General features: G+C 43.5%; 1 protein-coding gene across 1 annotated transcript in view; it reads right to left on the bottom strand.

Moving 5' to 3' along the window:
• Window positions 1–27,949, bottom strand: part of LOC121276749 (FERM and PDZ domain-containing protein 1-like) — a 114,439-nt gene that overhangs the window by 19,358 nt on the left and 67,132 nt on the right. Inside the window, exons 13-17 of the mRNA XM_041185295.1 lie at window positions 24,809–24,945; window positions 19,527–19,653; window positions 7,121–7,216; window positions 6,853–7,035; window positions 2,469–2,613 (exon numbers count right to left, since the gene is read on the bottom strand). Of these exons, the coding sequence (XP_041041229.1) occupies window positions 2,469–2,613; window positions 6,853–7,035; window positions 7,121–7,216; window positions 19,527–19,653; window positions 24,809–24,945 (688 nt within the window). The remainder of the gene's footprint in view (window positions 1–2,468; window positions 2,614–6,852; window positions 7,036–7,120; window positions 7,217–19,526; window positions 19,654–24,808; window positions 24,946–27,949) is intronic.

The following is a 27,949-nucleotide window of genomic DNA, read 5'->3' as shown; positions in this document are numbered from 1 at the left end:
TCTGATGTCCCTCAAGGAGCATGGCTGCGTGTCTTCAGGGTTTATGGTCTCGACCTCACAGATGACCTTAGGGATGTCTGTGTGGTGCTGGGGTTTTGATTTGCACAGTTTACCAAAGTGTCCCTATCTATTGCAGTGGGAGCATTGGGCAGTGCCCACAGGACACTGATCTTCCCTGTGAGGGCGCTTCGCACCATAGCGCTGGCAAGACAGTTCTGCTGGGTGGTTCAGGAATTACTTTCCTTGACTTGGGTGATCCATGTGTTTCTGTGCCCTGATAATGTGGACAGAGGGTTGATTTCTGTCCCACAAAGTGTTCTCTCCCCTTAGGATGGTCCTGTGTTGTTCATGTAGCTCAGATAGTCTAACTAGCTGGATTTCCTTGTCTAGGGTACAATCATCTTTAGGTTGTAGGAGGTCAGAGAGTGAATTGTTTGCAACGCCCACCATGATTCTGTCTCAGGTGAGCTCAGTCTTTAAATCGCCATAGTCACATCCCTCTGCCAGCTTGTAGAGATCATTTATGAAGGAATTGACAGGCTTCCTGGGGAATTGGACTCTCTTATTAAATTTGGCTCTCTCCAATATTTTACTGGATCTCAGGTTGAAATAAACATCAAAGGATTTTAAAATGTTATCAAATTTTGCAGATGACTCATCGATAGCTTGTCGTGCAATGATGTCATCTGCAATTGGCCCAATGGAATAAAGAAATATATTGACTTGTTCTGCTTCTGATCCCCTATTTAGGCCTGCAGCAATGCTGTATCTTAAAAATCCTTTCCTCCAAAAACTCTAATTCCTTTACTGGTCTGGCCATGGGTGAATACCAGTGGAACTATAAGTGTGGAATTGTGATCCATTTTGAGGATTTTCAAAAGTGTGGGTCAGCTTTAAGAGATTACAGGCTTCCAAGATGACGTTGGCATTCACTGCCAAACACACTTGCCAGTTTTTTGGCGGGCTTTCCAAAATGGCGGTGGTGTGCTTCTGCCTGAAGAAGAAGGGTCTGCAATGAGTGTGAAGGTTGGCTGGCTGCCAACTTAATTTAATCAGCGATATAGCTTTGACAATTGGAAAGAACTGTAGGCTTGCTGTTTAAGAAATCGGACAGTTGTGAGGTACCCGGAGTAGACGAAATTAATTATTAATTATTTATTGTTTTTCTTTGCCGAACTTGGGAGCCACGTGTTGAGACGCAGAGTCGGGAATTGGAATTAGCGACAGGTTTCTTTCATTGCCACTTCTGATTGAATGAATGAAAAGGGGCTTCTCAGGACTGGCTGGCCTGCAATTTCAAAAATAATGATCTCACCTTTGCAGGTTGTGAGCTCTGAAGCTGGACTTCCAAGGGAGATTCAATGGAGTGTTATGCTGGAGTAAAACTAAGATACCTTTTCAGCTACCTGGAAGCTCTAATCTCTGCCCTGACTGAGGACAACTAACTCAGCACAGATCCAGGATGAAACAATGAAGCCTTATCCTCTTTTTTTCTCTCTCTCTCTCAATGTAATTTTTTTTATCCCTCTCTTTATTTCTCTTTCTGCTCCTAATTTGCCTAATTTACCCACCTTCTCTGTTGTTCCTCTGTTTCTTTCTCAATCTTTAAATTTCATTGGTCAAGGAAGTAGATTGTTTGTCCCGTGTTCACTCAGATCCCAGATTCCCTGTTGCCCTTGGGCTGTGCTGTAATTAATACATTAGGCTACTATGGGAGCTGAGGACAGCAGCCCTGATGCAATCTGCCTTTTACCTTCTTTGCCCTCTTGTGACAATTATTTTTTGGGATATAACATTAGTCACTGTCAACCATATCACTCCACTAATGCATTTGAAGAAAGAAAGAACTTGCAGTTATGTAGCGACCTTCACATCCTCAGGACTTCACAGCCAATTCATTGTTTTGAACTGTAGTCATATTATGAAAACACATCCAACCAAAATTATAGACTGCAAGTTCCTACAAACAGCAATGAAATAAATAACCAGTTAATCTGTTTTAATTGAAGGATAAATCTTGGTCAAGATATCAGGAGAAACCCCTGCCATTCTTCAAATCATGCCATGAGATTTTCTAAAGCTGCAGAAATGGAACTTCAGCTTAATGTCACATCCGAAAGATGGCACCTCTGATAGTACATCACTCCCTCAGTAATGCACTAGAGTGCCAGTTTAGACTTGTGCTCATGTGGTTCTTGAAACTGCAACTTTCACAAAGTGAAAAGCTGCCACTCATCCAAGGTTGACATTAACCAAGATTGCTCAGGAATGTAATCATCCTCCATATACATTGAAAACATCCCTGTCAAATTTTCAGATTTAGCATAGCAATAGCATAAGAAAAACAGTTCTGTCAGAGGACAATGGAAACAAAATTCACATTTGTAAATGTATTTACTAGGGCAAAAAGAATGCCAAGAATAAAACTGGAATTCCTGTTTAAAAATAAACAATAACCAAAGTATTACCTTCTTCATTTGTAAGTGTCTGACTTTGATAATTGCCAGGCCAGGTGAATATAGAGTCCAAGGAGTTCACATACAGTCTGTGATATCCAGCAATCAAACACACAAGGTCTTTGGCATGGTGAGATTCCAGTAACAATGTCAGGGACTGTAAATAGAAACATACAGTCAGTAATTGAACTCTTCCACTAACATGGCCCTAGACTTCAATCGGTACCAATTCTTTCACTTAAAGCAGCATTTGTCTAACATTATTGGCTTAGAATTTGCTGGAGTAGGATATATCATAGTGTCTTCCCTTGGCTAGATGTTTTCCTTCACCCTTCAGCTGGAAAATGTTTTTGCACTGCAAGTTGCTGGAAATGCAAGTTGATAAGCAAGGGCAACAGGGAATCTGGGATCTGAGTGCACACAGGACAAACAACCTATTTCCTTGACCAATGAAATTTAAAGATTAAGAAAGAAACAGAGGAACAACAGAGAAGGTGGGTAAATTAGGCAAATTAGGAGCAGAAAGAGAAATAAAGAGAGGGATAAAAAGATTACATTGAGAGAGAGAAAAAAGAGAAATGAAAAATAAAAAGAATTAAAATGGTACAAATCTCCTACAACAATTTAGTACATGTTGAAAGGAGACTTGAAGTTTGAATTGTTGTTCTGGGCAGGAGAGATGGATCGGAATTGCAGAAACAGAAATTTCAACATTAAAAATGTTCTTAGGCTGTTAAGTACTCATCCTATTTTCCTAAAAGAAAGACTTGCATTTATATAACGCCTTTCACAGCCACTGGACACCCCAAAGTGTTTTACAACCATGGAGTACTTTTGAAGTGTAAGTCACTGTTCTAATGTAAGAATTTGGGTGAGTTTAATTGGCAATTAATGCTCAAATGCACTATTCCTTGGAACTCATGGGGGCATTGTGGGTGAGTTGTGCCTACGCAAGGCTAACAATGGGGCAGTGCAAATCATTCAGCAACTTGTGGAAATTCGCAGTTCACTGGGTGTCTTTTCCTCACCTGAAGTTGCTGAACAATTTGCACAATAATAAAGACAGGTGCTGTGAAATTCACTGTTATTTTGGCAGCAAATTCTGGCCCATTATTTAATTTACATGAAATAGGTGCAATAATACTCAAAGATATACTGCAAGTGAGAGGACCATATTACAACACATGACCAATCACAGCATTCACAGATATCTCCTTACCAGCTCAATGTTCCCCAAAGAATATTTTTAAAGGGAGATTTACCCTACATTCATCAAGAAGAACATTTCCTCGCAATAGGGAATCTGTAATCTCTCATTCTAAGATTTTATTTTTCTCCTGCCCTACTCTGGAAGAGGCAGATGTTGAAGTTAGCAATCGTTTTTGTGCAATCGTGAGGTGATTTGGTGGGTTGGGAGTGGCAGAGGATGGAATTTGTGACTGGACCTGAATTTGATTTTTGTGCTTCTTTATGAAATTATTGAATAAATTATCCCCCAAAAAAGGGTGGGTATTTCTATACAGGCTTCCCAGAATGCCAGCAGAAGTACCATGCTAAGCCTGGTGGGACCTAAATCTGCTGATACTGGAGCCACCAAGGGTTATTTTCAAAGGCTGGAACAGCAGCAATGTGGAATCCATCACCCAGAGGCAGGCAGCCAATTAGTTCAATTAATCAGCTTATTGATAGTCACTTTAACATGACATCGGAGTTGACTGGCATTGGAACAACCCCCTGCTGTGTGGGAGATTGGTGCATACGGAGGTAGCCTCTCAGCAGCTTCCTGGAGGCTTCTTCCTTCTCAGAGGCACTATTTCGTAAGGAGGGACACCCCTCGTGACAATGGCCGCTCCTGCGGCTCCAATGCCACCACTGGGGGATTCACCCTTTCCTATCATGGAGGCCTGCCAACCTGGCCCTGGGGCAGCCTTTTGAAAGCCTTAACAAGGAAGCGCTCTATCTTTCTCCCTGCAACCTCAGCATTAGCCACCTCTATCAGTGGTGCTGCCAAGGCTGCAGAGTTGCCAGCCCTCTGATTGGGTTGGCAGCTTGGAGAGGCAGGTTGCCATCCTGAATTGGGACAGTGGTCCTAGCAGCAGCCTCTTAACTGGCCATCGCTGGTAAAATCCCCTCCATGATCCCACTGTTCGCCCAGGACCTATATTTCATGCCAGCAGTGGGTCCCACAGTGTGTCAGTAAAATTCCAGCCTGAATTTCCAAAGTTTCCAGGCCTCTGCTCCAATTGTTTAAATGACTCTGTCCCTGGGATTCGGAATTTAGCTGGAAGATCCAGCAGCATCCCCGTTACCTCTCCCCTCCCCCCAAACCACTAAACTTCCTGCAGGGCAATAGTGCTGTGACATCCGTGAGCTTTGAACCCCTGCTGGTTACTATATCGACAACGCAGCTGGTGCACTTTGAACTCAGGCAAACTGCCAGTTCCAACCTGTTGCAGTCCAAATGCTAATGGCTAGCATTAACCCAGCACACACTTCCAGAATCTGAGCATCAACAACAACTATCTCAACACGCTTCACAGATATTATAAAGCTAAATATGGCAGCAAGCCAAACAAGGAGAAATGAAGGCACGCGGCCAAAAGCTTGGTCAAGAGGTAGGTTTCAAGGAATGTCTTAAAGAATGAAAAAGAGATAGTGAGGGAAAGAAAGTAGAGGGGAATTCCAGAACTTAGGACCGAGGTGGCTAAAGGTATGGCCACCAACGGTGGAGGCATTAAAATCAGGATGCTCAAGAGGCCAGAATTAGAGGAGTGCAGATATCTCAGTGCACCTGAACTGTAACTTGTTGCAAAGCTTTTTAAATAACACCTGAACAGGGGCCATCTTGCTTGCCAGGGCTTGCTATTTCAAGAGTGAATAAAAAGGTATTCCCTGCACCTTATTGGCCAATTTTAGTATTCATGTTTTGCCTGTTGACAACAATCTTGCCCTTTCAACCTCTTTGGGTGCATACAGGCAACGCAACCTGCAGCTCTTCCCGCATTTCTATGATGGACATATGACTGCGAGTGGCACTAGAAGCGGTGCTACATAATTGAATTTTGCACCCATAAAGTATAGAAAGAAGTTATGCTAGACGTTTCTAAATCAAAATTGGAACATTGTGGGCAATTCTGGGTAACATTCTTTAGTAAAGGTGTTAAGTCCTTAGAGAGGATGTAGTGGAGATTGAATATAATGGCACCAGAGATGAAGGACTTCAGTTACATGAAACCTGGAGAAGCTGGGGTTGCTCTCCTTAGAGCAGAGAAAATTCAGGGAGATTTAATATCAAAATCATGAAGAGTAAATAAAGATAAATTGTCTCCAGTGGTGGAAGGGCCAGGGCACAAATTTAAAGTAATTGGCTAAAGAACCAGAGGCAAGATGAGGAGAATTTATTTTTTATACAGCGTGTTGTTATAGTCTGGAAGGCACTACCTGAAAGGATGGTGGAAGCAGATTCAATCATATCTTTCAAAAGGAAATTGGATAAATCTACAAGGGTATGAGGAAAGGGCAGGGGAGTGTGATTAATTGGACAGCTCTTTCAAAGAACCAGCATACATAGGCTAAATGGACTCCTTCTGTGCTGTATGATTCTATGATTCTATATCAGCCCACACCACCCCATAAAATCCCACATTGTTCCACAAAAGTCCACACTGTCCCATACCAGTCTGTACTGCCCCATATCAGCCCACATTACCTCAAATATGCCTGTACTGCACATTATCAGCCATTATTTTCCCATGTCAGTCCATGCCACCCTGTATCAGCCCACACTGTCCCATATTGACCCGCATTGCAGCATATGAGCCTACATTGTGCCATATAACCCAGGTTGCTGCACAACAGATCACACATCCCCAAACCAGCAGGTGTGCAGTTTTCGTTCTGGACTGTCTCATGTCCAGGAAGAGTGGGCTGGAAAGTCTGGAACAGGGGAGGCCAAAGCTTTCCCTGTGGAGACCAGAGAAGCACTTCTGCTGCTCCTTGCCGCATAAGAACAAATAACACTTACTTTTACTGAGGCTAATCCATGTCACCCCCAGTATTGGCCTGGCAGGAAAAATGCAGTGGCTTCCCCAGCTCAGGCCTGAGTTAAAATTGCAGTCAGATCTCATGGCATTGGGATCCTGGTGCCCCCAGAGTGGGTAAGTTACTTGAGGCCATTTCATCTGCCAGCCACCTAGTTCCTGGCAATGGGCAAGGGTAAGAATCACCCTTGAGTAGCCTAAATTCAACATGTTGGAGAATTGAAGACAGCAGTAATACACGAACAAGTCTTACTGCACACAGGGCACAACAACTGAGTTTTGACTGAGTAACAGCTTACGCAAGATAAAGTACAGCATCCTTATTCAGGCAAGGAGTTACCACACTCATCCCTTACCTTCACATCCATGAGGTAGATGTTCACCATGCTGACCTTGTCACATTCGCAAGTCAACTCCAACTTCCTGATGTTGTTGAATTTTGTTAGCTGGTTTATAATATTGAGCTTGCTGTTAATAACCTGGCTGATACCATACTTGGCTCCCACCAGTAATGTAATAAATGATTCTCTGTCCTGCAGCTGGAGAAAGCACATTTCATTAGAAATGTTTTTAAGAATGCAAAAAATAAGTCTAAAAGGAACCTTTTCCCTTCTCTTTACGTACCAGAAGGGTTGCGTTAAAGGTTTTCCCTCCGTATGTTCGAAGATCACCCAGTATGTTTAGGTAATTCAGCCGGATCTGTGCTGTTGATATCAGTTGCTTCAAACAGAGTGAAGAACATCTTTTAGAAATTTTAATGCAAATATATCAAGCGGTAAATTTTAATGAAAGGGGCACACCTAGCACGGGGTCGCACAAAAGGGAGCATTTATCAAGAGATGGCCAAAGCATTTTGGATGGAAAATAATGGGAAACATGCCTGCAATTTTCTGATTTGTGATCCCAGCACAGAGTCATGTCTGCAGGAAATGCCTATCAGGAAATCATGACAGGCATTCCCAGCAGTATGGCTCAGTGATTGCATGTTCATAAAATACACTCTTACAGGTTAATTAAGATCACATAAGAACAGCTATCTTCTTCAACGCATAAAACATGATTTCCAGCATCTCCCTTCCAGACATAATTAGTTCTAAATTTGTTGATGTCTTGTTAATTTGCAGTTTTCACATATTTGATTCCATAACTTCATTATTTGGCAAATTAATCCAAATAAATTTATTAACATAAAGCACGCTTCTTCTGATTTGAAACAAAACTAAATGGAAATTCCACTCGATGAATACACATTACTTTTTATCTTTATTGAATGAATTTAAATAACCATTTTACAAAAAGGTAATGAGTGACTTTTAATATAACATAACTGATGTATGTTCTTGAAGTTCATTTTCTCGAAGATAAACTTTATTTTGTGAAGAATTGTTTGTCTGGGTTAGAAAGTAACATCCTAGATCCCTATAGTATTGTTAATGGAGTCCAAGCTGATTGGTGAAGCCAAAACCAAGACACAGAGCTTTTCTTTACTGGGAGAGCTTATTGACTTGTTCAGACTCACAGCTCTCCTCCCAATCCATCCAGTGTCCCAGTTATCCCCTATTTATACATGCTCAAAGACAATTAATACCCATCATCTGTTTCTCTTAGCTTTAACAATGCAACTGACATGAATAATGTAATTGACATGACATTAACATGTATAGAAGAATGCTGGGGAACCCATACAGTGGCCAATAGATAATGATTAGCAACTTCAGGTACTTATAAACTTTAGTTTTACATGCACAAAAATATAGAAATGCATAACTGGAACAATTGTCTGAGAACAATGTCCTTTTTAAATTAAAAATTAAAACTTATGACTTAATAATAACATTTGGGAAATCTGCAGCTTTGAAACAGCAATTCCCAAGAATACAATTTTGTTTACAACAGAAAGCAGCTCCTTCTGACACAGCTTCAACTTACATTGTGCATTAACAGGAGAATTCCTGAGTAGGAGGGGGACTGGAGAGGGATAGCAGCCTCTTGAGAAGTAGGGGAAGGTGATTTTGGGGAAACTTCTGGGTAGGTGGTGGGGAGGGAACACAAGAACTCCAGTCTCTCATTGGGTAGTAGAGTGGAAGGAGGGGTACATGACTGGGCCAAGAGGTGTGGGTTGGGAGGTCAAGCTGAATGAGGTTCCTTGAAGGGATGAGGCTGTAAGGGGATTGAAAGGGGAAAGTAGGGATTTTGAAATCGATGTCCAAGGACCTGGGTTGCTGATGAAGGCTGTCACAGATTGTGGTGAAATGGGAGCGGGAGTTTTAACAGGATAGGATGCAGGCAGGCGGAGGCAAGAACAATTCAGAGTGTATGGAGGTTAGAGCACAGGGGCCTGATAAAGAAGAAAAACCAGGTCTGAAGGTGACAAATTGAGTTTCAGCAGATGAAGCATTGTATCATAGGTAGATATAGGTAACCTTGGTGATAAACTAAATGTGAAACCTAAAACTCAGCTGAGAGGGCACTGAGGTTGCTCATGCGTGATTTGAACTTGAATGGACGTTGGGTGATGAGGGGTGGGATTAGGGTTATGCCAGAGATCATAATAGTGGCCATTGGAGGTTGGTTTTGGTCTTGTCAATGCGGAACTGCAAATAAATCTGGCCATCCACAAATGAACAGGCAGTAGCTCAGCGTAAAGGCATTGCTAGAACTGAGGATTGTAATGCAAAGTAAAATTGTGTCTTGCCAGAATTATTAAAAAGGCAATACAGAGATCAGAAATGGGAGCTTCAGGAATTGACTCTTTGGATACAGGAGAATGCTGCACTACTACTAATGTTGGGACAAGATAAACTGGACCATGAAAAGGCAGTACTATAGATGGACCACTGTAAAGAAGTGGAGGAAGAGGCTGGTGTGGTCAATCGTATCAAATGAGAAGGAGGGATAATGCACCACGGTCCTATTGACAGTGTGGACAACTAATTATCAGTGTCAGCCTTCATGGGCTAGGTGTCTGGAAACACTGCCTCTCTGGAAAAGTCAGATCTCTCCATTCACTGGCCCTCTACCATGGTCTGGCAGATGAAGATTTTCATAGAAGACCTGTTGCCTCAGATACTACCCATTTACATCCCTGGCACACCCAACTGCTTTCTCCTCCTCCTCCTCCATGCAATATATGCACATACTCTCTGACACATTCCTTTCTTATTCATTCACAGCATGTGCGTGTCAGGCCAGCATTTTTTGCCCATCCCTAATTGCTTTTGAGAAGGTGGGGACGCATTCTTCAAGACAACTGGATGGTATGCTAGGGCATTTCAGAGGGCAGTTATAGTCAACCATATTATTGTGGGGCTGAAGTCAAACCAGGTAAGGATGGCAGGTTTCCTTCCTTCAAGAACATTAGTGAACCAGATGGGTTTTTATGACAATCCGGTAGCTTCATGATCACCATTACTACTGTTAGCTTTTTAATTCCAGATTTATTTAATCAACTGAATTTAAATTCCTCAGCTGTCATGGTGGGATTAAAACTCATGTCTCTGGATCATTAGTTGTGGCCTCTGTATTACTCATCCAGTAGCATCACCACAATGCTACTGAAGCCCCACAAAATAAACCTCTGCATATGGTTCACTTCTACCAATGTTGTGCCAACTCACTTTAGGATTCGCTCCTGTGCTTCACCAAAGGCTCAGTCGGCTCATACAGTGAATAGCTAAACCTCGTAAACCAGGTGTATTCTGGTCTGCACCAAGCTACCTGATCACAGCATGGTGGCAACAGATGGGCTACACAGTAGTTCCTCAGTAGTAGAACTCTTGTCTCTGTATTAGAAGGTCATGGATTTAAGTCCCACTCTAAAGACTTAAGCATAAAATCCAAGCTCACACATACTGCAGTATTGAAAAAGTGCTGCACTGTTGGAAATGCCATCTTTCAGATGCAATGTTAAATCAAGGCCCCATCTACAACTGAGGAGAACGTAAAAGATCCATCCCATGGTACTATTTAAAGAAGAGCAGTGGAGGTCTCCTGGTGTCCTGGCCAAGATTTACTACTCAGCCAACATCTAAAAGAGATACTCTGGTCATTTATCTCATTGCTGTCTATGGGAGCTTGCAGTGTGAAAATTGGTTGTTGCGATCCCTACTTTATAACACTGACTACATTTCAAAACAACTTGCTTCAAAGCATTCAGACTGCCTGAGTGAAAGGCAATATGCAAATGTAAGCCTCGGTAACCTTGGGTTAAGAGGGTTGAAAATCGGATCCTGATCTTGATCACTGCCCACTAACTCTGGCTGGATTCCAGATGAGGGTTGGATAGGACCTGGCTGTGATGCACCTGCAGTTGAATGACCAGCAGCCACTCACTGCTAGGGTTCACACATGAGTAATGGTCACTAGGACAAGGTACCATGGAATGATCAACATATTCTAGAAATGAGTGAACACATTCAGGAGATGGAAGGGCAGAAAACTGAGAAAAGAAAGATTTTTAAGTTATCTCCCCCTTTAATAATTCACCAACCTAGGTCTGGTCTGGAGTGATGTCCTGATTTTTCAACTGTGCAGCTGCGGAATCCGACTCAGTTTCATCATTAATTAAGCTAATGAGGCTTTAATAAGCAATAAATGAATGTTTCGCTGATGCTTGGTTACCCTTTCTTGGAGGGCAAGGAATACACAAGTAAAGATGTATAAACAGTCTTCTCACACTTTACACTGACATTGCACACTCCTGCTTTATCAATAACATTAAGGTATGGAGAGAAATATCTTCCCTTCTGCATAAAACTATGTACTTGTACTAATTACCCCTTCACTCTATTGTAGGCATACAATGTAGTTCAACAGTCCTGGCTTTTCACAGAATGGAAGAAGTGGTTATGTGGAGCATATTCCAGGGTGAAGTGAAAGTCACTGTAGTCCTATAGGCTGCTCTTTCATTAGAGAGAAACAACTACAGTGAATTTAGCCAGAGGGTCACCACACCTCAGGCAAAGGGTGAGGTTGAGAAGGCAAGGCCTTCATAGATGACCTAAGCTGGTATGGGAACTGAACCTGTGCTATTAGTATCACTCTACATCATAAACCAGCCATCCAGCCAACTGAGCTAACCAGTCCCTATACTCTGACCCCAAGGTAAGTAAACATTTCTTCTACTTATTCAAGTCATCAGCTGACCCAACCTACCTTGTACTTGGTTGGATTCCAGTTCAGACACCAACCGCAGTCTGTTTCTCATTAAAATTGGCCCTAAAGTCCCAGTACACATGGATCGGGGTTAACGGAGGTTCAGGTAGATTTGAGCGACTCCTCAGAGCTGACACAAAAAATTAGTCCAAGAGGCAGACACCAGGCTAATCATGTCTGGTCCTGTAGAAGGAGCTGGTGAACTGAGATTTTGCACATTCTAAAGATAGAGACCAAAATCTCTGTTCACATTTTGCAGATGTAGGTCTAAGGACAGAAACAATGCCCTTACCATATACAACACAAATGGGCCAATTTTAATTCTGTTCAGCTTAGCAGGTCTATCAGTGGAATGGCAGAATGTTCTTTTATGACTGGCATGATACAGTACCTGTATGGCGGTATTATAAATCTTTAAAGACATGTTTTTTAAAGACTACATTTTAAAATAAATAAAACTGGAACTTAAGATGGCTCCTCAAAGCTTCCGTACAGATTTTGTGGATTAAACCATCTTATCTCTCAAGAGGACGAAGGTACCTTTTCTGATATTGACTCACTGTGGTTTTGGACACGAGGCAGATGAAGCTCCATCGAGGTAGATTTGCCTCAGCAAAAACAAAAGATTTCATACACCTAAAAATCCATAGGTGGGATATGGATAACAGACTGCGGTTTGAATTGGCTTACTACCACCTTTGGGACCATGAGTCGACACTAATGTGAAGTCACATGATACAGTGGCCATCTTGGCTCCCTACTAAAGATATAGCAGAAAATTCAAACTTTTTTTCAGAGAAAGCTTCAGAGTCGCAGAGAGAATTCCATCAGAAAAAGTGAGAGAGGCAAAGCCAATGACCACTGCAGCCAATTAAGCAGCAAAGTATTACCTACACTATCTTGAAGGAGAAACTAAGCCTCTCTCTCTCCTCTAATCTGTTCCATATTTAATCCTACCTGTGAAAACAACCTCCAGGCAGATCAACTTTAGGAACCATCACAACTACTGAGAAACCTCTGCATTTTCGAGGTCTTCACTTCAGCTAAAGTAACAACTCAACTAGGAAACATCAGACTAGCACTGAAATAAAGACTGAAATAAATTCCATTTATATAATTACTGTTTCACCTTCAACTGTATCTAGTTCTTGCGTGTGATAGTGTGGGTGAGTCATATGAGTGAGATTTCTCATTTTCGTTAGCCTCTAGAATATGTGTGTGAGAAATAAACGAAGCTTCTTCATTTTACACAATACGAAAGCTTGCTGCTAGGTTATTTAAACTGATTCAGTTACTCCGAGGGTGAGAAAATAGACATATCCACATACAAATATATTTGATCATGGGCAATAATAGTTAGCACCTCAAAATTGTCCGTGACATTATAAAAAGGATGGCTCAAATTTATATGATGCCTTATCACACCCCCAATAGAGTCTAAGGCCTGAATCTTTCCTTTGGCAGGCGTGCGTGAATGGCGAGCTCGGGAGCAGTCAGGAAACAGGCCCCCGACCGCGATCAGCCAATGGCCACAATTTCACACTGGCTGGCCAGCTAAGGCACACCCTGCGTGAAATGTGTCTTCTCAATGGTCAGGAAAGGCTGGGTGGGGATGGGGCCCTGTCGGTGCCAGGTCCAATGGCGACCCAGCAGACAGTTTAAAATTGGCAGAGGCAGCTCCTTGAAGGCTGCCTGGAGACAATCTTTCTGTGGCCTGGAAACTGGAGCAATGGCTTCAACAGTGGCTGGAGACATCAGCCGGGAGGGCAGGTCAGGAGGGCAGGCCAGGTGGGCACTCAGTCCCCTGTTTTACGGAAGAGTGCCTCGCAGTCCTCGTGGAGGAGGTGGGTGCCAGGCGGGACACCCTTGTTCCCAGGCATTGCAGGAGGAGGCCACCACATCTGACCAAAAAAGCTAGGGAGGAGGTGGCAGCCGAGGTCAGCAGCCACGACAGCATGAGGCGTACATGGGTGCAGTGCCGCAAAAGGTTCAATGACCGGCTGCGCTCAGCAAGAGTGAGTACTGTGTTGGCATGCATCAGAGTGGAGAAGTGTTAAGGGCTGGCTGTCCCCCCCGTGGAGCTCAGGGGCATTAGAGTCTGAGTGCCAACTGTCAATGACACTGGAGCTAGCCAAGGGGAAGAGCCCTGGCTGCTGGGCCTGAGTGCCTTGTGGCTCGAGGACATGACTCAGATATGACCTGCAAGGTGTTCCTCAGGTAGGGTTGGCCAGGCTGCAATGGCGCTGCAGGTAGAGAGTTAACTAATCAATGTTCCTCTGTCCTTTCAGGAGAAGAGAAGCCATAACAACATAGAGAGGTTAAAGACAGGCAGAGGCCCCCCGAACCTCCTAATATTGACAAGCTTTGAACTGGACGCTTTGGAGATGGAGAACCACCGCCTACTCATTCATCCAGTCGTGGAGATGCAGGGATGTCTGATGAAGATAAGAACGCAGTGCACAGTGGTGAGAGTATCGGATTGTGCAAACGTTCTTGTGTAGTCTCATCATTGATGGGAGCCTCAAAACTGGAGTCCTCATTGATCAATGAAAGACAATGGCACCATGATGCAGATCTCCATTGTCTCACCAGGGTGCCTGGTATGCATAGTGACAGTAGGATGACTTAAACTAATGACATGTCATTGTTCTCCCTTAGATTCACCAGCATGCACTCATTTGCAAGACCCCAAAGAGCCACCCCCTAGGCCAGAGGACTGCCAGGCTTCAGATGCACCTGCATGACACCCACTCTCTGAACCAGGCACCAGTGCAGATACCAGCACCTCTGTGGGCATTAGATTAGCAGCTAGAATGTCAGTGCACAGCAGTGAGGACACTTCACACTCGCTTGAGGAACAGGTGGAGGCAGAGAGTGCCCAGGGCACCACTAGTCGGAGGATTGCTGGAGACCAGAACGATTGCTGGGTGATGAGCCTCTGAAGTTGTTCATTAGGCGGCAGATGCTGGATGGCCAACAGGATTTGCCGGAGGATCTGGCGGAGATCCATGAGGGTATGCATGCCATGGTCTCTGTTGTGGAGGAGTCCATGCGGACTATAAGCACTGGGTTGACCCTCATGGCTGAGTGCACTGCCTCCTCCATTGAGGCAGTGGCGACTCTCATGGAGATGCAGCTCCAGAGACAGAATCAGGGGGTCCTGGGGTTGCGCTCGGGCCTGCAAGCCCTCACACAGGCATTGACCTCAGGTGGTCAGTGTCAGTGTGGGAGATGGATAAGGCACCCAGTATCCCAGCTAGGTGCCTGTCCATCAATGGAGAGCAGGGAGGTCCAGGGCAACCTCACATTGGTGCATGACCTGCATGTCATCTCTGCGGGCTCCTCTCATGGTGCTCTGGATGACAGCAGCAGCTCTTCACCCCTTCGCCAGTGATTGTGGTATCTGATGAGGCTGCGATGCCAACCTTGGCACTGGCTGCTCCCTCCCAGGCAGGGCCAGCACAGGCTGCACTGGCCAGAGACGACCGCCAAGGTGATCAAAGTCAACAAGACAAGAGAGTCAGCAGGCTGTCTCCAATGCCAGTGTCAGGAGGGGGGCACCAAGATGCAGTACTCATAAACATAAGTTTAAGGCACCATGAGCACAAGAGAGACTGTTCACGGGTGATATTCTGTTCTACCATTTTGTATACATTAACAAAAATATAAACATTTTTTTATATGTTCGTTGGTGTGGGCATTAACACCAGATATGATAAAGTTCATTTGTTTTGAGTGTCAAAATTATTTACATTTTGTTTTTGTCGTAATGGCCTGAGTATGCTTCACCTTTTTTATTTTTTTGGTGCAGTGTAATCCAGAATCTAATGTTGGACATGAGTAGCTCTAAACTTTATTGAACAGGCACTGAATGGACTTTGGCTTCAAATGAAAGGGTCATTTCAGACATTCAGGATGGAGGCAGCAGCCCTGGCATGAGGTGGAAGCAGATCTTTGGCAGCCTAGCTGAAGAAGCGTTGGATCAAGGTGCCTCTGGTGTCTCTGCCTCCCTGAAGGATCCAGAGGTCTGCCTCCACACCCTCAGTATTCTCCTCACCGTGCTCCTCTTCTGATTCACCACTGAATTCATCCTCTGTGGCCTGTGGAACTGCGTCAAGGTCCTCTTCCTCCAGTGGGACCTCCCCTGCCAGTGCCTGATTGTGGAGAGTGCAGCTTTCAACTATTATCAGTGCCACCCACTCTGGGGGGTATTGTAATGCTCCCCCTGAATCCAGGCATCAGAAGTGCATCTTCAGGAGTCCTATGGTCCTCTCTCCACTAAGATCCCCCATTGACCCCTGAAAAGAGCCGGTAGCATAGAAGTTGAGAGCCACTGTGACCTTCAGAGCCACTGACATGGGGTGTCCGCCCACACAGTCAGAGCTGATCTCAGGCCCAATCATATGACAAATGGAAGTCACAGTCTCCCTGGAGAGGCAGAGCATCCTTTGACATTGCACCTCCAACATATTGAGGCAACTGCGTTGCTGCCTGTGAACCCTGATAGCAGGATAGTGGCATTTTCTGCAGCCCCTTCCACCCTGGATGCCCTGCACCCCTTGTGCCTGTGCCTCTCCTCCCACAGGTAACTCCCCTGAAAGCTGCATTGGGACACCTGGCCTCCTCTCCCTTGTGCTCCTCTCTTCCTCCTCAGAGGAAGTGCATCCAGCGGAGAGCATGATCCCCACTACCAGGGTTACAGAAGGCTATCTGGTACCTAGAAGGACCCACACAGTCAAAAATCTACCGGGGCCTTAGAGACACCAATGAGTCTGAAATGAAGCCTGGAAATGCTAAGACTGAAACTCAGAACAGAGGTGAAGCTGTCAAGTTCAAATAAGCAACCAGCAGCAAACTATCTCCTAAATTCCTCACTACTCACACTGGCAATGCTGCTGACCCTTTTTATCCCGCCCTTGGATGAGATTTTGCAAAAAGTGGGCTGCCCGCCTGCCCATTTTGCCTGTGCAATGAGCGCGAAATCGCACAGGCAAAGTAAAGTCGGGATCAATTGCATTTTTAATGGCCTTAAGTGGCCTTTTAATTGATGGCAGGCGCGGCTCTGACACCCATGTGTGCCCACCATCCTGAAGACTGCGCAAGTGCAGGATGATGTCTGGACGCTCACTCTACGTGCGCCCGCCCGTGAGGCATAAGATTCTGTTATAAGAGTGCTTCTTGTACAACCAATTATTTATATCCTCGAGATGTGGGTATCACTGGCAAGGCCAACATTTATTGCCCATCCCTAAATGCCCTTAAGAAGGTGGCAATGAGCATGTTTCCTGGACTGCTGCAGTCTGTCTGGCGGAGGTACACTCACAGTGCTGTTAAGGATGGAGTTCTAGGATTTTGACCCAGCGACAGTAAAGGAACAGCAATATAGTTCCAAATCAGGATGGCACGTGACTTGAAAGGTAACTTGCAGGTGGTGATGTTCCCATGCACCCTGCTGCTTTTGTCTTTCTGGGTTGTAGAGGTCACAGATTTGGGAGATGTTGCCAAAGAATCTTGGCAAGTCGCTGCAGTGCATTTTGCAGCAATGGTGCACTGATGGTGGAGGGAGTGAATGTTTAAGTCGGTGGATGGGATGCAAATCAAATGGACTTTTTCATGTCCTGGATGGTGCTGATGTTCTTGAATATTGTTGCAGCTGCTTATCCAGGCAACTGGGGAGTATTCCATCATATGCCTGACTTATTTTGAACCGCAGCCACAATTGCAATATATGTATTACCTAAGGAAGGATATACTTGCCATAGAGGGAGTGCAATGAAATTTCATCAGGCTGATTCCTGGGATGGCAGGATTGTCCTATGAGGAGAGATTGAGGAGACTGGGCCTGTATTCTCTAGAGTTTAGAAGAATGAGAGGTGATCTCATTGAAACATACAAAGTTCTTACAGGGCTCAACAAGGTAGGTGCAGGAAGGATGTTTCCCCTGCTTGGCTTGGGGGTCTAGAACCAGGGGACACAGTCTCAGCATGAGAGGTAGACCATTTAGAACTGAGATGGGAAGGAATTTCTTAACCCAGAGGGTAGCAAATCTTTCAAATCTCTACCCTAGAGGGCTTTGGCGGCTCAGTCATTGAATATGTTCAAAATAGAGATCAGTAGATTTCTCTATCGTAAAGACATCAAAGAGATAGTATGAGTAAATGATGTTGAGTTAGAAGATCATCCATGGTCTTGAATGATGGACCAGGCTCAAGGGTCCAGATTGCCTACTCCTGCTTCAATTTCCTATGTAAACAGGTAACAAACTCCAACTGAGAACTCCTGTACTGGCTAACTATCTATAGCACTCTGCCATTGTGATGACAATTGCCATAGGCAAATGTTAAGCAAAACTTCAGGGGTTGAGAATATGAAAGGTGAGAACTTAATGGGAAGGGAATTATTTTCCCTCATTTTCTAATGTTTTAAATTCACACTGAATTATTATTCAGCTACATTAGCAAAAAGGACTGACTTCCATTTACGTGGTGCTTTCCATGACCACAGGATATCCCCATGGACTTTACAGCTAGTGAGGTACTTTTGAAGTGTAGTCACTGTTGTAATGTAGGAAATGTGGCAGCCAGTCTGCACCCAGCAAGAGACCACAAGTGGTAATGGGATAGGTGACCAGTAATTTTTATACGCATTGGGATTCCTGCAGCTCCATGTGTTATAAGATTGGCCTTATTGGCAATCTCATAAATAAGACCCAAGCCATTTGTTCACCATGCAAGCTTGACTCCAAAAAAGGGTGCATCAAAGCTATCCTGTGGGATAATGGCTACCCGATCAGATCATTGTTCACTGTGTATCTCACAAACTCACAAATGGGCTTAAGGCCCCCACCTCAAAATCTGAAAAGTGCCCAATCTACCTCAACTTACCCTGGAAGAGTGACATATCTCTAAAAAAAAATGAGCAAGAAGTAGAGCTCGAAACAGGATGCTGCCGTCAAGCCAAAAAGATGTTCTGTCTACCACACAAATGGGCAACGTGATATATGAATTTCAGTGCCGGTGCGATGCCAGGTATGTAGGCTGTATCAAACAGCACATCCCTTCAGAAAAAAGCAAAATACTGCAGATGCTGGAAAAAGAAATAAAAACAGAAAATGCTGGAAAAAGTTCAGCAGGCCTGACAGCATCTGTGGAGAGAAAAACAGAGTTAACATTTCAAGTCCACACGACTCTCAGAATCGTGCAGACTTGAAACATTAACTTTGTTTCGCTCTCCACAGATGCTGTCAGACCTGCTGAGTTTTTCCAGCATTTTCTGTTTTTATAGCACTTCAGCTGTTCACAATAGGCAGAGTACTGACCATACTTAACCAGCCCATGCTTGCAAAAATCAGAACATAATGTCTAACGTTAGATATAATTCAATGATTGGGTAGCACTCACTGAACAATCCCAAGTGTGCTAAGAAATACACTAAAATTAATTTAAAATTATCAGTTGGGCTCACAATGTGGCTTACTTAAGTTTGCTAGAAGTACATATATTCATATTCAGGGACCTGTCCTCTGCAGGCAAAAGTATTGGCACCTTTTTTGAATTAACCAAAAGTGTGGGAGGCAATAGTTCCTTGGTGCATTCACCATGGCAATGCCTCGACCAACAGAGCCGACTTGCCAACCAATAAACACTCTTTTCTCATGCAGTATAAATTGTTGCTCCCCTTGAAATTTGGCATTCTTGCACCTGTCCTGATGAGTGCAATATGAAAAGCTTCAACCACATGTCACTTTTGCAGCAATACTTAAGTTCTGTACCAAGCAACTAAAGAGTTAAAGGAAGACCTGAGAAAAGGTGGAAGGCAGGAGAGGTTAATAACAAGAATAATTTTTACCTCTGGATATTAGGTTATAAAGAATTACCTTTTGTCCTGGTGCAATCAAGCTATGGTTGTTCTTAAGATGATAGTTAATGGCCTTTCTGATATCTTTTTCCTTCATGTTATGAAGCAGAGTTGGTGAGACAAAGTTCTCAATTCCCCAATCCTTCCTACAAATAATAATAATATTGCTTAAGTGTAAATTTAACAAAACTCACAAATATCCCACAGTCAATTAATAGTAATTTCCTCATATGCACAATTGTGGTAGAGTTGGAACAGAGAAACTTACCTTAGAGTCACATGGTGATATGAGTGTGCAACTACACTGTGACACATAACATAGCAATTTACAATATACAATTCACAACCTCAGGATATCCCAAAGAACTTGACAGCTAATTAAGCATTTTTAAAGTGTAATCACTGTTGTGATGTAAGAAAAGCCACAGCTAATTTGTGCACAACCATGTCCTACAAATAGCAATGTGACCTGATAGTCTGTTTCAATGATTTTGGATGAGTGATAAATATGGGCTAGAACTCCCCCCACTTTTCTTCGAAATAGTGCCTTGGGATATTTTACATCCACCTGAGAGAATCAACAGGGCCTCAGCACAATATCTCATCTGAAAGTCACCACCTCCAACAGTGCAACACTCTCTCTCTACTGCACTAAAGAGAGTGGTAGCGAATGAAGGAAAGGAAGAGACACAAGGATTGCTGACAACAAATTAAGCTTTACCAAAATGGTTAATTCCATTACCTTGTAATCCTAACAGGTGCTGTGCTTGCAGAAAGCACAGTTCAGCGAACCAGGGCTACAATATTGTACTTCTACATTTTATTTAGGTTACAGCCTCTTGCTCAGGATGTCAGGTGATGGAATTGGTAATGTGGGTCCTTATTGTTAAACAGGACACCAAGACGTGGATAAAATCATTTTCCTAGCTCATTCTCATTCATTGAAGAAAATTCAGCTAAAACCACAGAGGTTTTGAGTTTTTTCTGCTTGCCTCATTGTGTCCTAAATACCCTCTGTTCACCTGAGAGAGAAGTGAAGACCCTGTCCCTCTATAGTTAGCTGCTCCAAGCATGTAAAATAGACATGAGACTTTCGAAACAACTAGATGATAAATCACCCCAATAATGTCATGGCTGTTTGTTAAGAAATGGATTGTGAATCTCTTCTGTCCAGCATCTGGTCCTGAACAGATGACTTTGGACCTATGGTTCCCAAAGCTCTCCAGCGATGGGGTTTCCTCCCCTCATATCTGGTCTGTAGTAGACTAACTGATAAAGATTGATTGTTATAATATTCAACAACTCTATTATTCAAACAGTCACTTGTACAGAACTTGAATATTGCTGAAAAGTGAGACATGTTGCTGAAGCTTTTTATCTTGTACTTATCAGAACAAATGCAAGAAATCCAAATTTCAAACAATCACAACAGTTTATACTACAGGAGAAAAGAGTGATTGGTTGGCAAGTCTACTCCAATTAGTTGAGGCATTGCCATGGAAAAGCAATAGGGAACTAAAGGCTTCCCAAGTTTTGAGTATTCAAAAAAGATGCAAGGCTTCAACATATCCCTTTGTTTGTAGAGAACGGATCCCTGTGTATGAAAGTATGTCACTTCTAGCACCTGTAAATGAGCCACATTACAAGCTTGACTGGTTATCTAAAATTGGTTGTTGGTGTAGTTATTAGCACATTCAGGATAGTTTAGCAAATGCTTCCCAATTGCAGAAGCACATCTAACAGTAGACGTTTTGGTTTGGGTTTTGCAAGTGTGGGCTGGTTGAGTACAGTCTGTTCTCTGCCTACTATAAACAACCAATAGAACATGCAGTTCTGTTGAAGAGTCATACGGACTCAAAACGTTAATTGTGTTCCTCTCCGCAGATGCTGTCAGACCTGCTGAGTTTTTCCAGGTATTTTTATTTTTGTTTTGGATTTCCAGCATCTGCAGTTTTTTGCTTTTACAAAAGAACATGCTGTTTTATTCAATCAGACAATCACTGGGATGTAACGCCTACAAACCTGGCATTGCACTGGCACTGAAATTCATACATGCTGTTGTTCACTTGTGAGGTAGGCAGAACATCTTTTTGGACTGACAGTGGCATATTGTTAGTGGAAACTATCACTCAAGTCACCATTGCATAGTAGCGGCATGAAATGGCTTGCTTTGGCCCAATTGGCCAAAAGTTGTGCTAGGGGGAATACAGTAAGAATTTGTTGAAAGGGAATTACTTAGAATCTCCAGGCAGCCAGTGTCATCAAGTACTTTAACAGTTAAGGATTACCAGATGAGCTTTGCACACCCTTAGGGCCTGCAAACACCAGAAAGGCCCTGGGAGCTGGACTGGAAATGGAGGATGGAAACAAGATAGATTAAATGTGCTCGTCAACAGATAAGGAAAGGACAGATGATCCCAGCTTAGATAGGGGGAGAAGGCTTTGCCTGGGTGAAAACTGAATAATGTTCTTGTCAGTGATGTATAAATAAGCTGTATGCTTGTAATTTGGTAGAGTACTACCTCAAGCTGCCTTGAGGTGGTGATCTCCTTGCAATTGCTCAAATAAACGATCGTAACCTGTACCTGAGCCTCCTGTGGTTCGTTTGTCAAAGATACCACAACAGGTTGCCACTTTCAGACCTGAAATTATCCTGGAAAGACAAAGTATCTCAAAAATTTGAACAAATGATTAAGCCAGCAGTTTCACGCTATTACTATGAAGTGGCAACGCAAGTGGTATTTTCCTCCAACAAGATACAGCCGTCAGTCCAAAAAGACGTTCTGCCTACTGCACAAGTGAGCAATGCCATGTAAGAATTTCATTGCCAGTGTGATGCCGGGTGCATAGGCCGCACGTCGCAGTGACTGACTGACTGAATCAAACAGTATGTTCCTTCGGTTATTCGTAATAGGCAGAGTACAGACCGTACTCAACTAGCCGGCGCTTGCAAAACCCAAAACAAAATGTCTACTGTGAGATATGATTCTGCGGTTGGGGAGCACTTGCTGAACAATCCTGAATACACTAATAGCTACACCAACAATCAATTTAAGATAGTCAGTCTAGCTTGAAACGTGGCTCATTTATGCTTGCTAGAAGTGACATACATTCATCTGCAGGAACATGGTCTCTGCAAACAAAAGGAATATGTTCAAGCCTCGCACCTTTTCTGAGTTAGCTGGAAGCTTGGGAGTCTACAGCTCCCCATTGCTTTCTCCATGGCAACGCCTTAGCCAACCAATCAGTGCCCTTTACTTCAGTAGTATAAATTGTTGTGATCATTTGAAATTTGGCATTCTTTAGCATTGTCCTAATGAGTGCAAGATGAGAAGCTCCGGCAATGTCTCTTTTTTTGGCAATAACTCCAAAACTTGGCAGATGGAGTATAATGTGGGAAAATGTGAGGTTATGCACTTTGGCAGGAAAAATAGAGGAGCTGAACATTATTTAAGTGGAGAAAGACTGCAGAAGACACAGAGAGATTTGGGAGTCCTTATGCATGAATCCCAAAAAGCTAACATACAAGTTCAGCAGGTAATAGGGAAGACAAATGGAATGTTGGTCTTTATTTCAAAGGCAATGGAGTATAAAAATAGGGAAGTCTTGCTAAAACTGTACAATGGCACTAGTTAGACCACACGTAGAATACTGTGAATAATTTTGCTCCCCTTATCTTATATTGGCATTGGATGCATTCCAGAGAAGGTTCACTCGGTTGAGCTCGGGTATAGAAGGATTTTCTTATGAGGAGTGGTTGAGTAGGTGGGCCTGTACTCATTGGAGTTTAGAAGAATGAGAAGCGACCTTATTGAAACATATAAGATTCTTAGGGGGCTTGACAGGGTTGATGCTGAGATGTTGTTTTCCCTTGCGAGAGAGTCTAGGACCAAAGGGCATAATCTTGGAGTAAGGGGTCGCCCATTTTTGATAGAGATGAGGAGGAATTTCTCCTCTCAGAGGGCAGTGAATCTGTGGAATTCTTTACCACCGAGGGCTGCAGACACTGGGTCATTAAGTATATTCAAGGTTGAGATAGACAGATTTTTAATCAGTAAGGGAATCAAGGGTTATGGGGAAAAGGCCGGAAAGTGGAGTTCAAGATTATCAGATCAGCCATGATCTCACTGAGTGGCAGAGCAGACTCGATGGGCTGAATGGCCTACTTCTGCACTTACGTCTTATGGTTTTATGGTCCATTATTGTTGTTTCATGTGGCTACGAGGATGAAGGAGACAGATGGTACTTGATCTTTTACTTGTCCAGCAATTTTTTTGTTCCAGTTGGATACCGCGAAATCATAAATATTTAATATTCCTCTTTACATTGCACCATACCTTGCAGTATGGATATTTTGCCTAGCGGGATGCTTCTTCAAATATGAAGTTCGGACCCCAGTGATGTCATCAGGGCCAGTTTGGCATTGTAACCTGCAGCTTGTGCAGTAAAACTATTGGGGCCTTCTTGCTCAAGTGAGGACAAGAGAAGCTTGTGCTAAAAGAGACCCAAAACAGGTAGGCCTTTTAATTTTTTTTTTACTTTCCTTGTCTAGGAGGGCAATGCCCAGGAGAAATGTTGCCAAAAATTGCATTCCTGCTCACCAGCTGGCTACTGTTTCAGGTACCAAGGTCATGCCGGCAAGTCTGGGGGCAAAAACTGTCTGAGCCTCAGTCTGTTTGGGTCAGAGGATTTTGGTGCTTGTCTTGACTTCCTGCCTGCTCGATACCTACCCCAATTTCAATCAGGACTTGATGAAATCTGAAGAACTATGGAGTGCCAGGGAGGAAGCCCTCAAGTGCAGATGATTAAATATGAAAATCCAAGGTTGATCTCGCTTAAGGGAAACGACTGGGGTAATTCTGTAACATCCTTGTGAAGTGATTCATGATTATGATGTCCCTCTGACCAAGAATCTCACAAACGATGAGTGCTGATAACAAGGAATGTCTTTAATGAGGGATCTGGCTGCTGTGGTCTTGCAAAGAATGTCTTGCTAACAATGAGTTCCCCCAACCAAGAGTCTCACTAGCAAGGCACCTTATTAATAAGGAGCCTCGCTAACAAGGAATCTCATTAATGAGGAGTTTCACTAACTAGGGGACTACTAATGAGAGATCCACTAACAAAACTTGCTAACCAGGCATCTCACTAATGAAGTGTCTTAGTAATGAGATGTCTCGAAAATCAGGTGCCTTGCTATCAAAAAGTCAATGTAGTGCAATGTGGACAAAGTTTGGTGTGAGGTGCAGCTTTTAAGCTGAATCAATGCACAGCTCAACCCTGTGAGATATGTTGACTCACTCAATGTACTTCATAGAGACTTTCTGAGACTGCTTGGAGCTGAGGATGCATTCCTGAATCTGTAGTGCTGAAAGACGGATAGCAGTGTTGCATTTCATCTCCATAGCAAACTTTTCCTGCAGCACATCATTGCAACTCTGTAAAAGAGAAGACCGTGAAAGTCACTACACATAACTGTCTAGAAAAGTGTTCAAAGCAATTTTTTCTCATTCATTCATGTGTGTGTCACTGCCTCAGCCAGCATTTATTGCCATCCATAACTGCCCTTGTTTAGAGGGCATTTAAGAGTCAACCACATTGCTGTTGGTCTGGTGCCACATGATGGCCTCACCAGGTGAGGACGGCAGGTTTCGTTCCCTAAAGGACATTAGTGAACCAGATGGGTTTTTGCAACAATCGGCAATGTTTCAAGGTCATCATCAGACTTTCAATTCCGGAATTTTATTGTGGTCGGATTCAACCTGCGGCACTACTCTGGGTCACTGGAATACAGTCCGACAATAATACCAGTAGGCCACCACCTCCCCTTCACCATCATTTATAAATCCTTTCATAAAATCATTGAACTTTATGGCACAGAAGAAGCCCATTTGGCCCATCATGTCTGCGCTGGTTCTTTGAAAGAGTTATCAATTATTCCCACTCCCCTGTTTTTTCCCTATAGTGGTGTAATGTTTCCCTTACAAGTAAATATCCAAATACCTTTTGAAAGTTACTATCAGACCTGCTTCCACCACCCCTTCAGGCAGTGAATTTTAGATCATAACATGTTGTGTAAAGATTTTTTGCCTCATCTGCCCCTAGTTCCTTTGCCATAAATCTGTGTCCTCTGGACCTGAGTGAAAACAGTGAAAACAATTTCTTCTTATTTATTCTATCAAAACCCCTCATCATTTTGGACACATCCCTTAAATCGCCCTTTAATCTTCTCCACTCTGCAGAGAACAATCTCATCTTCTCCAGTGTCTACACATAACTGAAGTCACTCATCCCTATAGGCCAACTATAACTTTTCAATGAATATAGGACATCCTTGAACGTAGGAATTGCCAGACATAAGAAGATCATGCCCATTTAGTTCACCATCTACAATCCTGATAGACCAAAGATGCAATGATATTGGAATTATTGACTAATCAGAGCAATCAATCTCTAACGATTAATCTACAACGAAACCAGGCATGAAGTGAGGAAAAACCCCCAGCGGTGGAGAGCTTCTGGAGCTCCAAAGTCACCTTTTTCCTCCCAAATCTGCTACACTTACCAAATGTCATGTCTCAAATTATTCATATAGCGTATCCCAAAGTGCTATTTCCTGAAAGAAATCTATCGAATTTTTATTTGAATCACCCAATGGTAGATGCTTCCCTTGACTCCCGCAGGAGTATTTTCCATAGATTGGCCATTCACTCACTGAAATATAGCTTTTACATATTAGTTTTAAAACTATCCCAATTTAAATGCAGACTGGGTCCTGTGGCTCTATTGTTCTGGACAAGCTGAAGTATTTGGTCATGGTCATGATCTTCAAAAGGAGTTTTTTTTTAATTCATTCACGGGATGTGGGCTTCACTGGCTGGGCCAGCATTTATTGCCCATCCCTAGTTGCCTTTGAGAAGGTGGTGGTGACCTGCCTTCTTGAACTGCTGCAGTCCATGTGGTAAAGGTACACCCACAGTGCTGTTAGGAAGGGAGTTCCAGGATTTGGACCCAACAACAGTGAAGGAACGGCGATATATTTCCAAATCAGGATAGTGACTGACTTGGAGGGGAACTTCCAGGTGGTGGTGTTCCCATCTATCTGTTGCCCTTGTCCTTCTGGATGGTAGTGGTCATGGGTGTGGAAGGTGTTGTCTAAGGAGCCTTGGTGCATCTTGTAGATGGTACAGACTGCTGCTACTATGCATCAGTGGTGAAGGAAGTGAATGTTTGTGGATGTGGTTCCAATCAAGCGGGCTGCTTTGTCCTGGATGGTGTCAAGATTCTTAAATGTTGTGGAAGCTGCACTTATCCAGGCAAGTGGGAATATTCCATCACATTTCTGACTTATACCTTATAGGTGGTGGACAAGGCTTTGGAGAGCCAGGAGGTGAGTTACTCACCACAGGATTCCTAGCCTCTGACCTGCTGTTGTAGCCACAGTATTCATATGGCTAATCCAGTACAGTTTCTGGTCAATAGTAACGTCCAGGAGGTTATTAGTGTGGGATTCAGTGATGGTAATGCCATTGAATGTTTAGGGACGATGGTTAGATTCTCTCTTGTTGGAGATGGTCATTTCCTGACACTTATGTGGCACGAATGTTACTTGCCACTTGTCAGCCCAAGCCTGGGTATTGTCCAGGTCTTGCTGTACTTGGACATGGACTGCTTCATTATCTGAGGAGTTGCGAATAGTGCTGAACATTATGCAATCATCAGCGAACATCCCCACTTCTGACCTTATGATAGAAGGATGGTCATTGATGAAGCAGCTGAAGATGGTTGGGCTGAGAACACTACCCTGAGGAACTTTGGCAGTGATGTCCTGGAGCTGAGATGACTGACCTCCAACAACCACAACCATCTTCCTTTGTGCTAGGTATGACTCCAACCAGCGGCGAGTTTTCCCCCTGATTCCCATTGACTACAGTTTTGCTAGGGTTCCTTGGTGCCACACTCAGTCAAATGCAGCCTTGAGGTCAAGGGCAGTCACTCTCACCTCACCTCGGGAGTTCAGCTCTTCTGTCCATGTTTGAACCAAGGCTGTAATGAGGTTAGGAGCTGAGTGGCCCTGGCAGAACACAAACTGGGCATCAGTGAGCAGGTTATTGCTAAGCAAGTGCTGCTTGATAGCACTGTTGATGACCCCTTCCATCACTTTACTGATGATTGAGAGTAGACTGATGGGGCAGTAATTGGCCAGGTTGGATTTGTCCTGCTTTTTGTGTACATGACATACCTGGGCAATTTTCAACATAGCAAGGGTAGATGCCAGTGTTGTAGCTGTACTGGAACAGCTTGGCTAGGGGCACAGCAAATTCTAGAGCACAAGTCTTCAGTACTATTGCTGGAATGTTGTCAGGGCCCATAACCTTTGCAATATCCAGTGCCTTCAGCCTTTTCTTGATATCATGCGGAGTGAATTGAATTGGCTGAAGA

This window comes from Carcharodon carcharias, chromosome 4, assembly GCF_017639515.1.
Source record: "Carcharodon carcharias isolate sCarCar2 chromosome 4, sCarCar2.pri, whole genome shotgun sequence".
Lineage (NCBI taxonomy): Eukaryota > Metazoa > Chordata > Chondrichthyes > Lamniformes > Lamnidae > Carcharodon > Carcharodon carcharias.
This window is presented reverse-complemented; position numbering and strand designations above follow the sequence as displayed.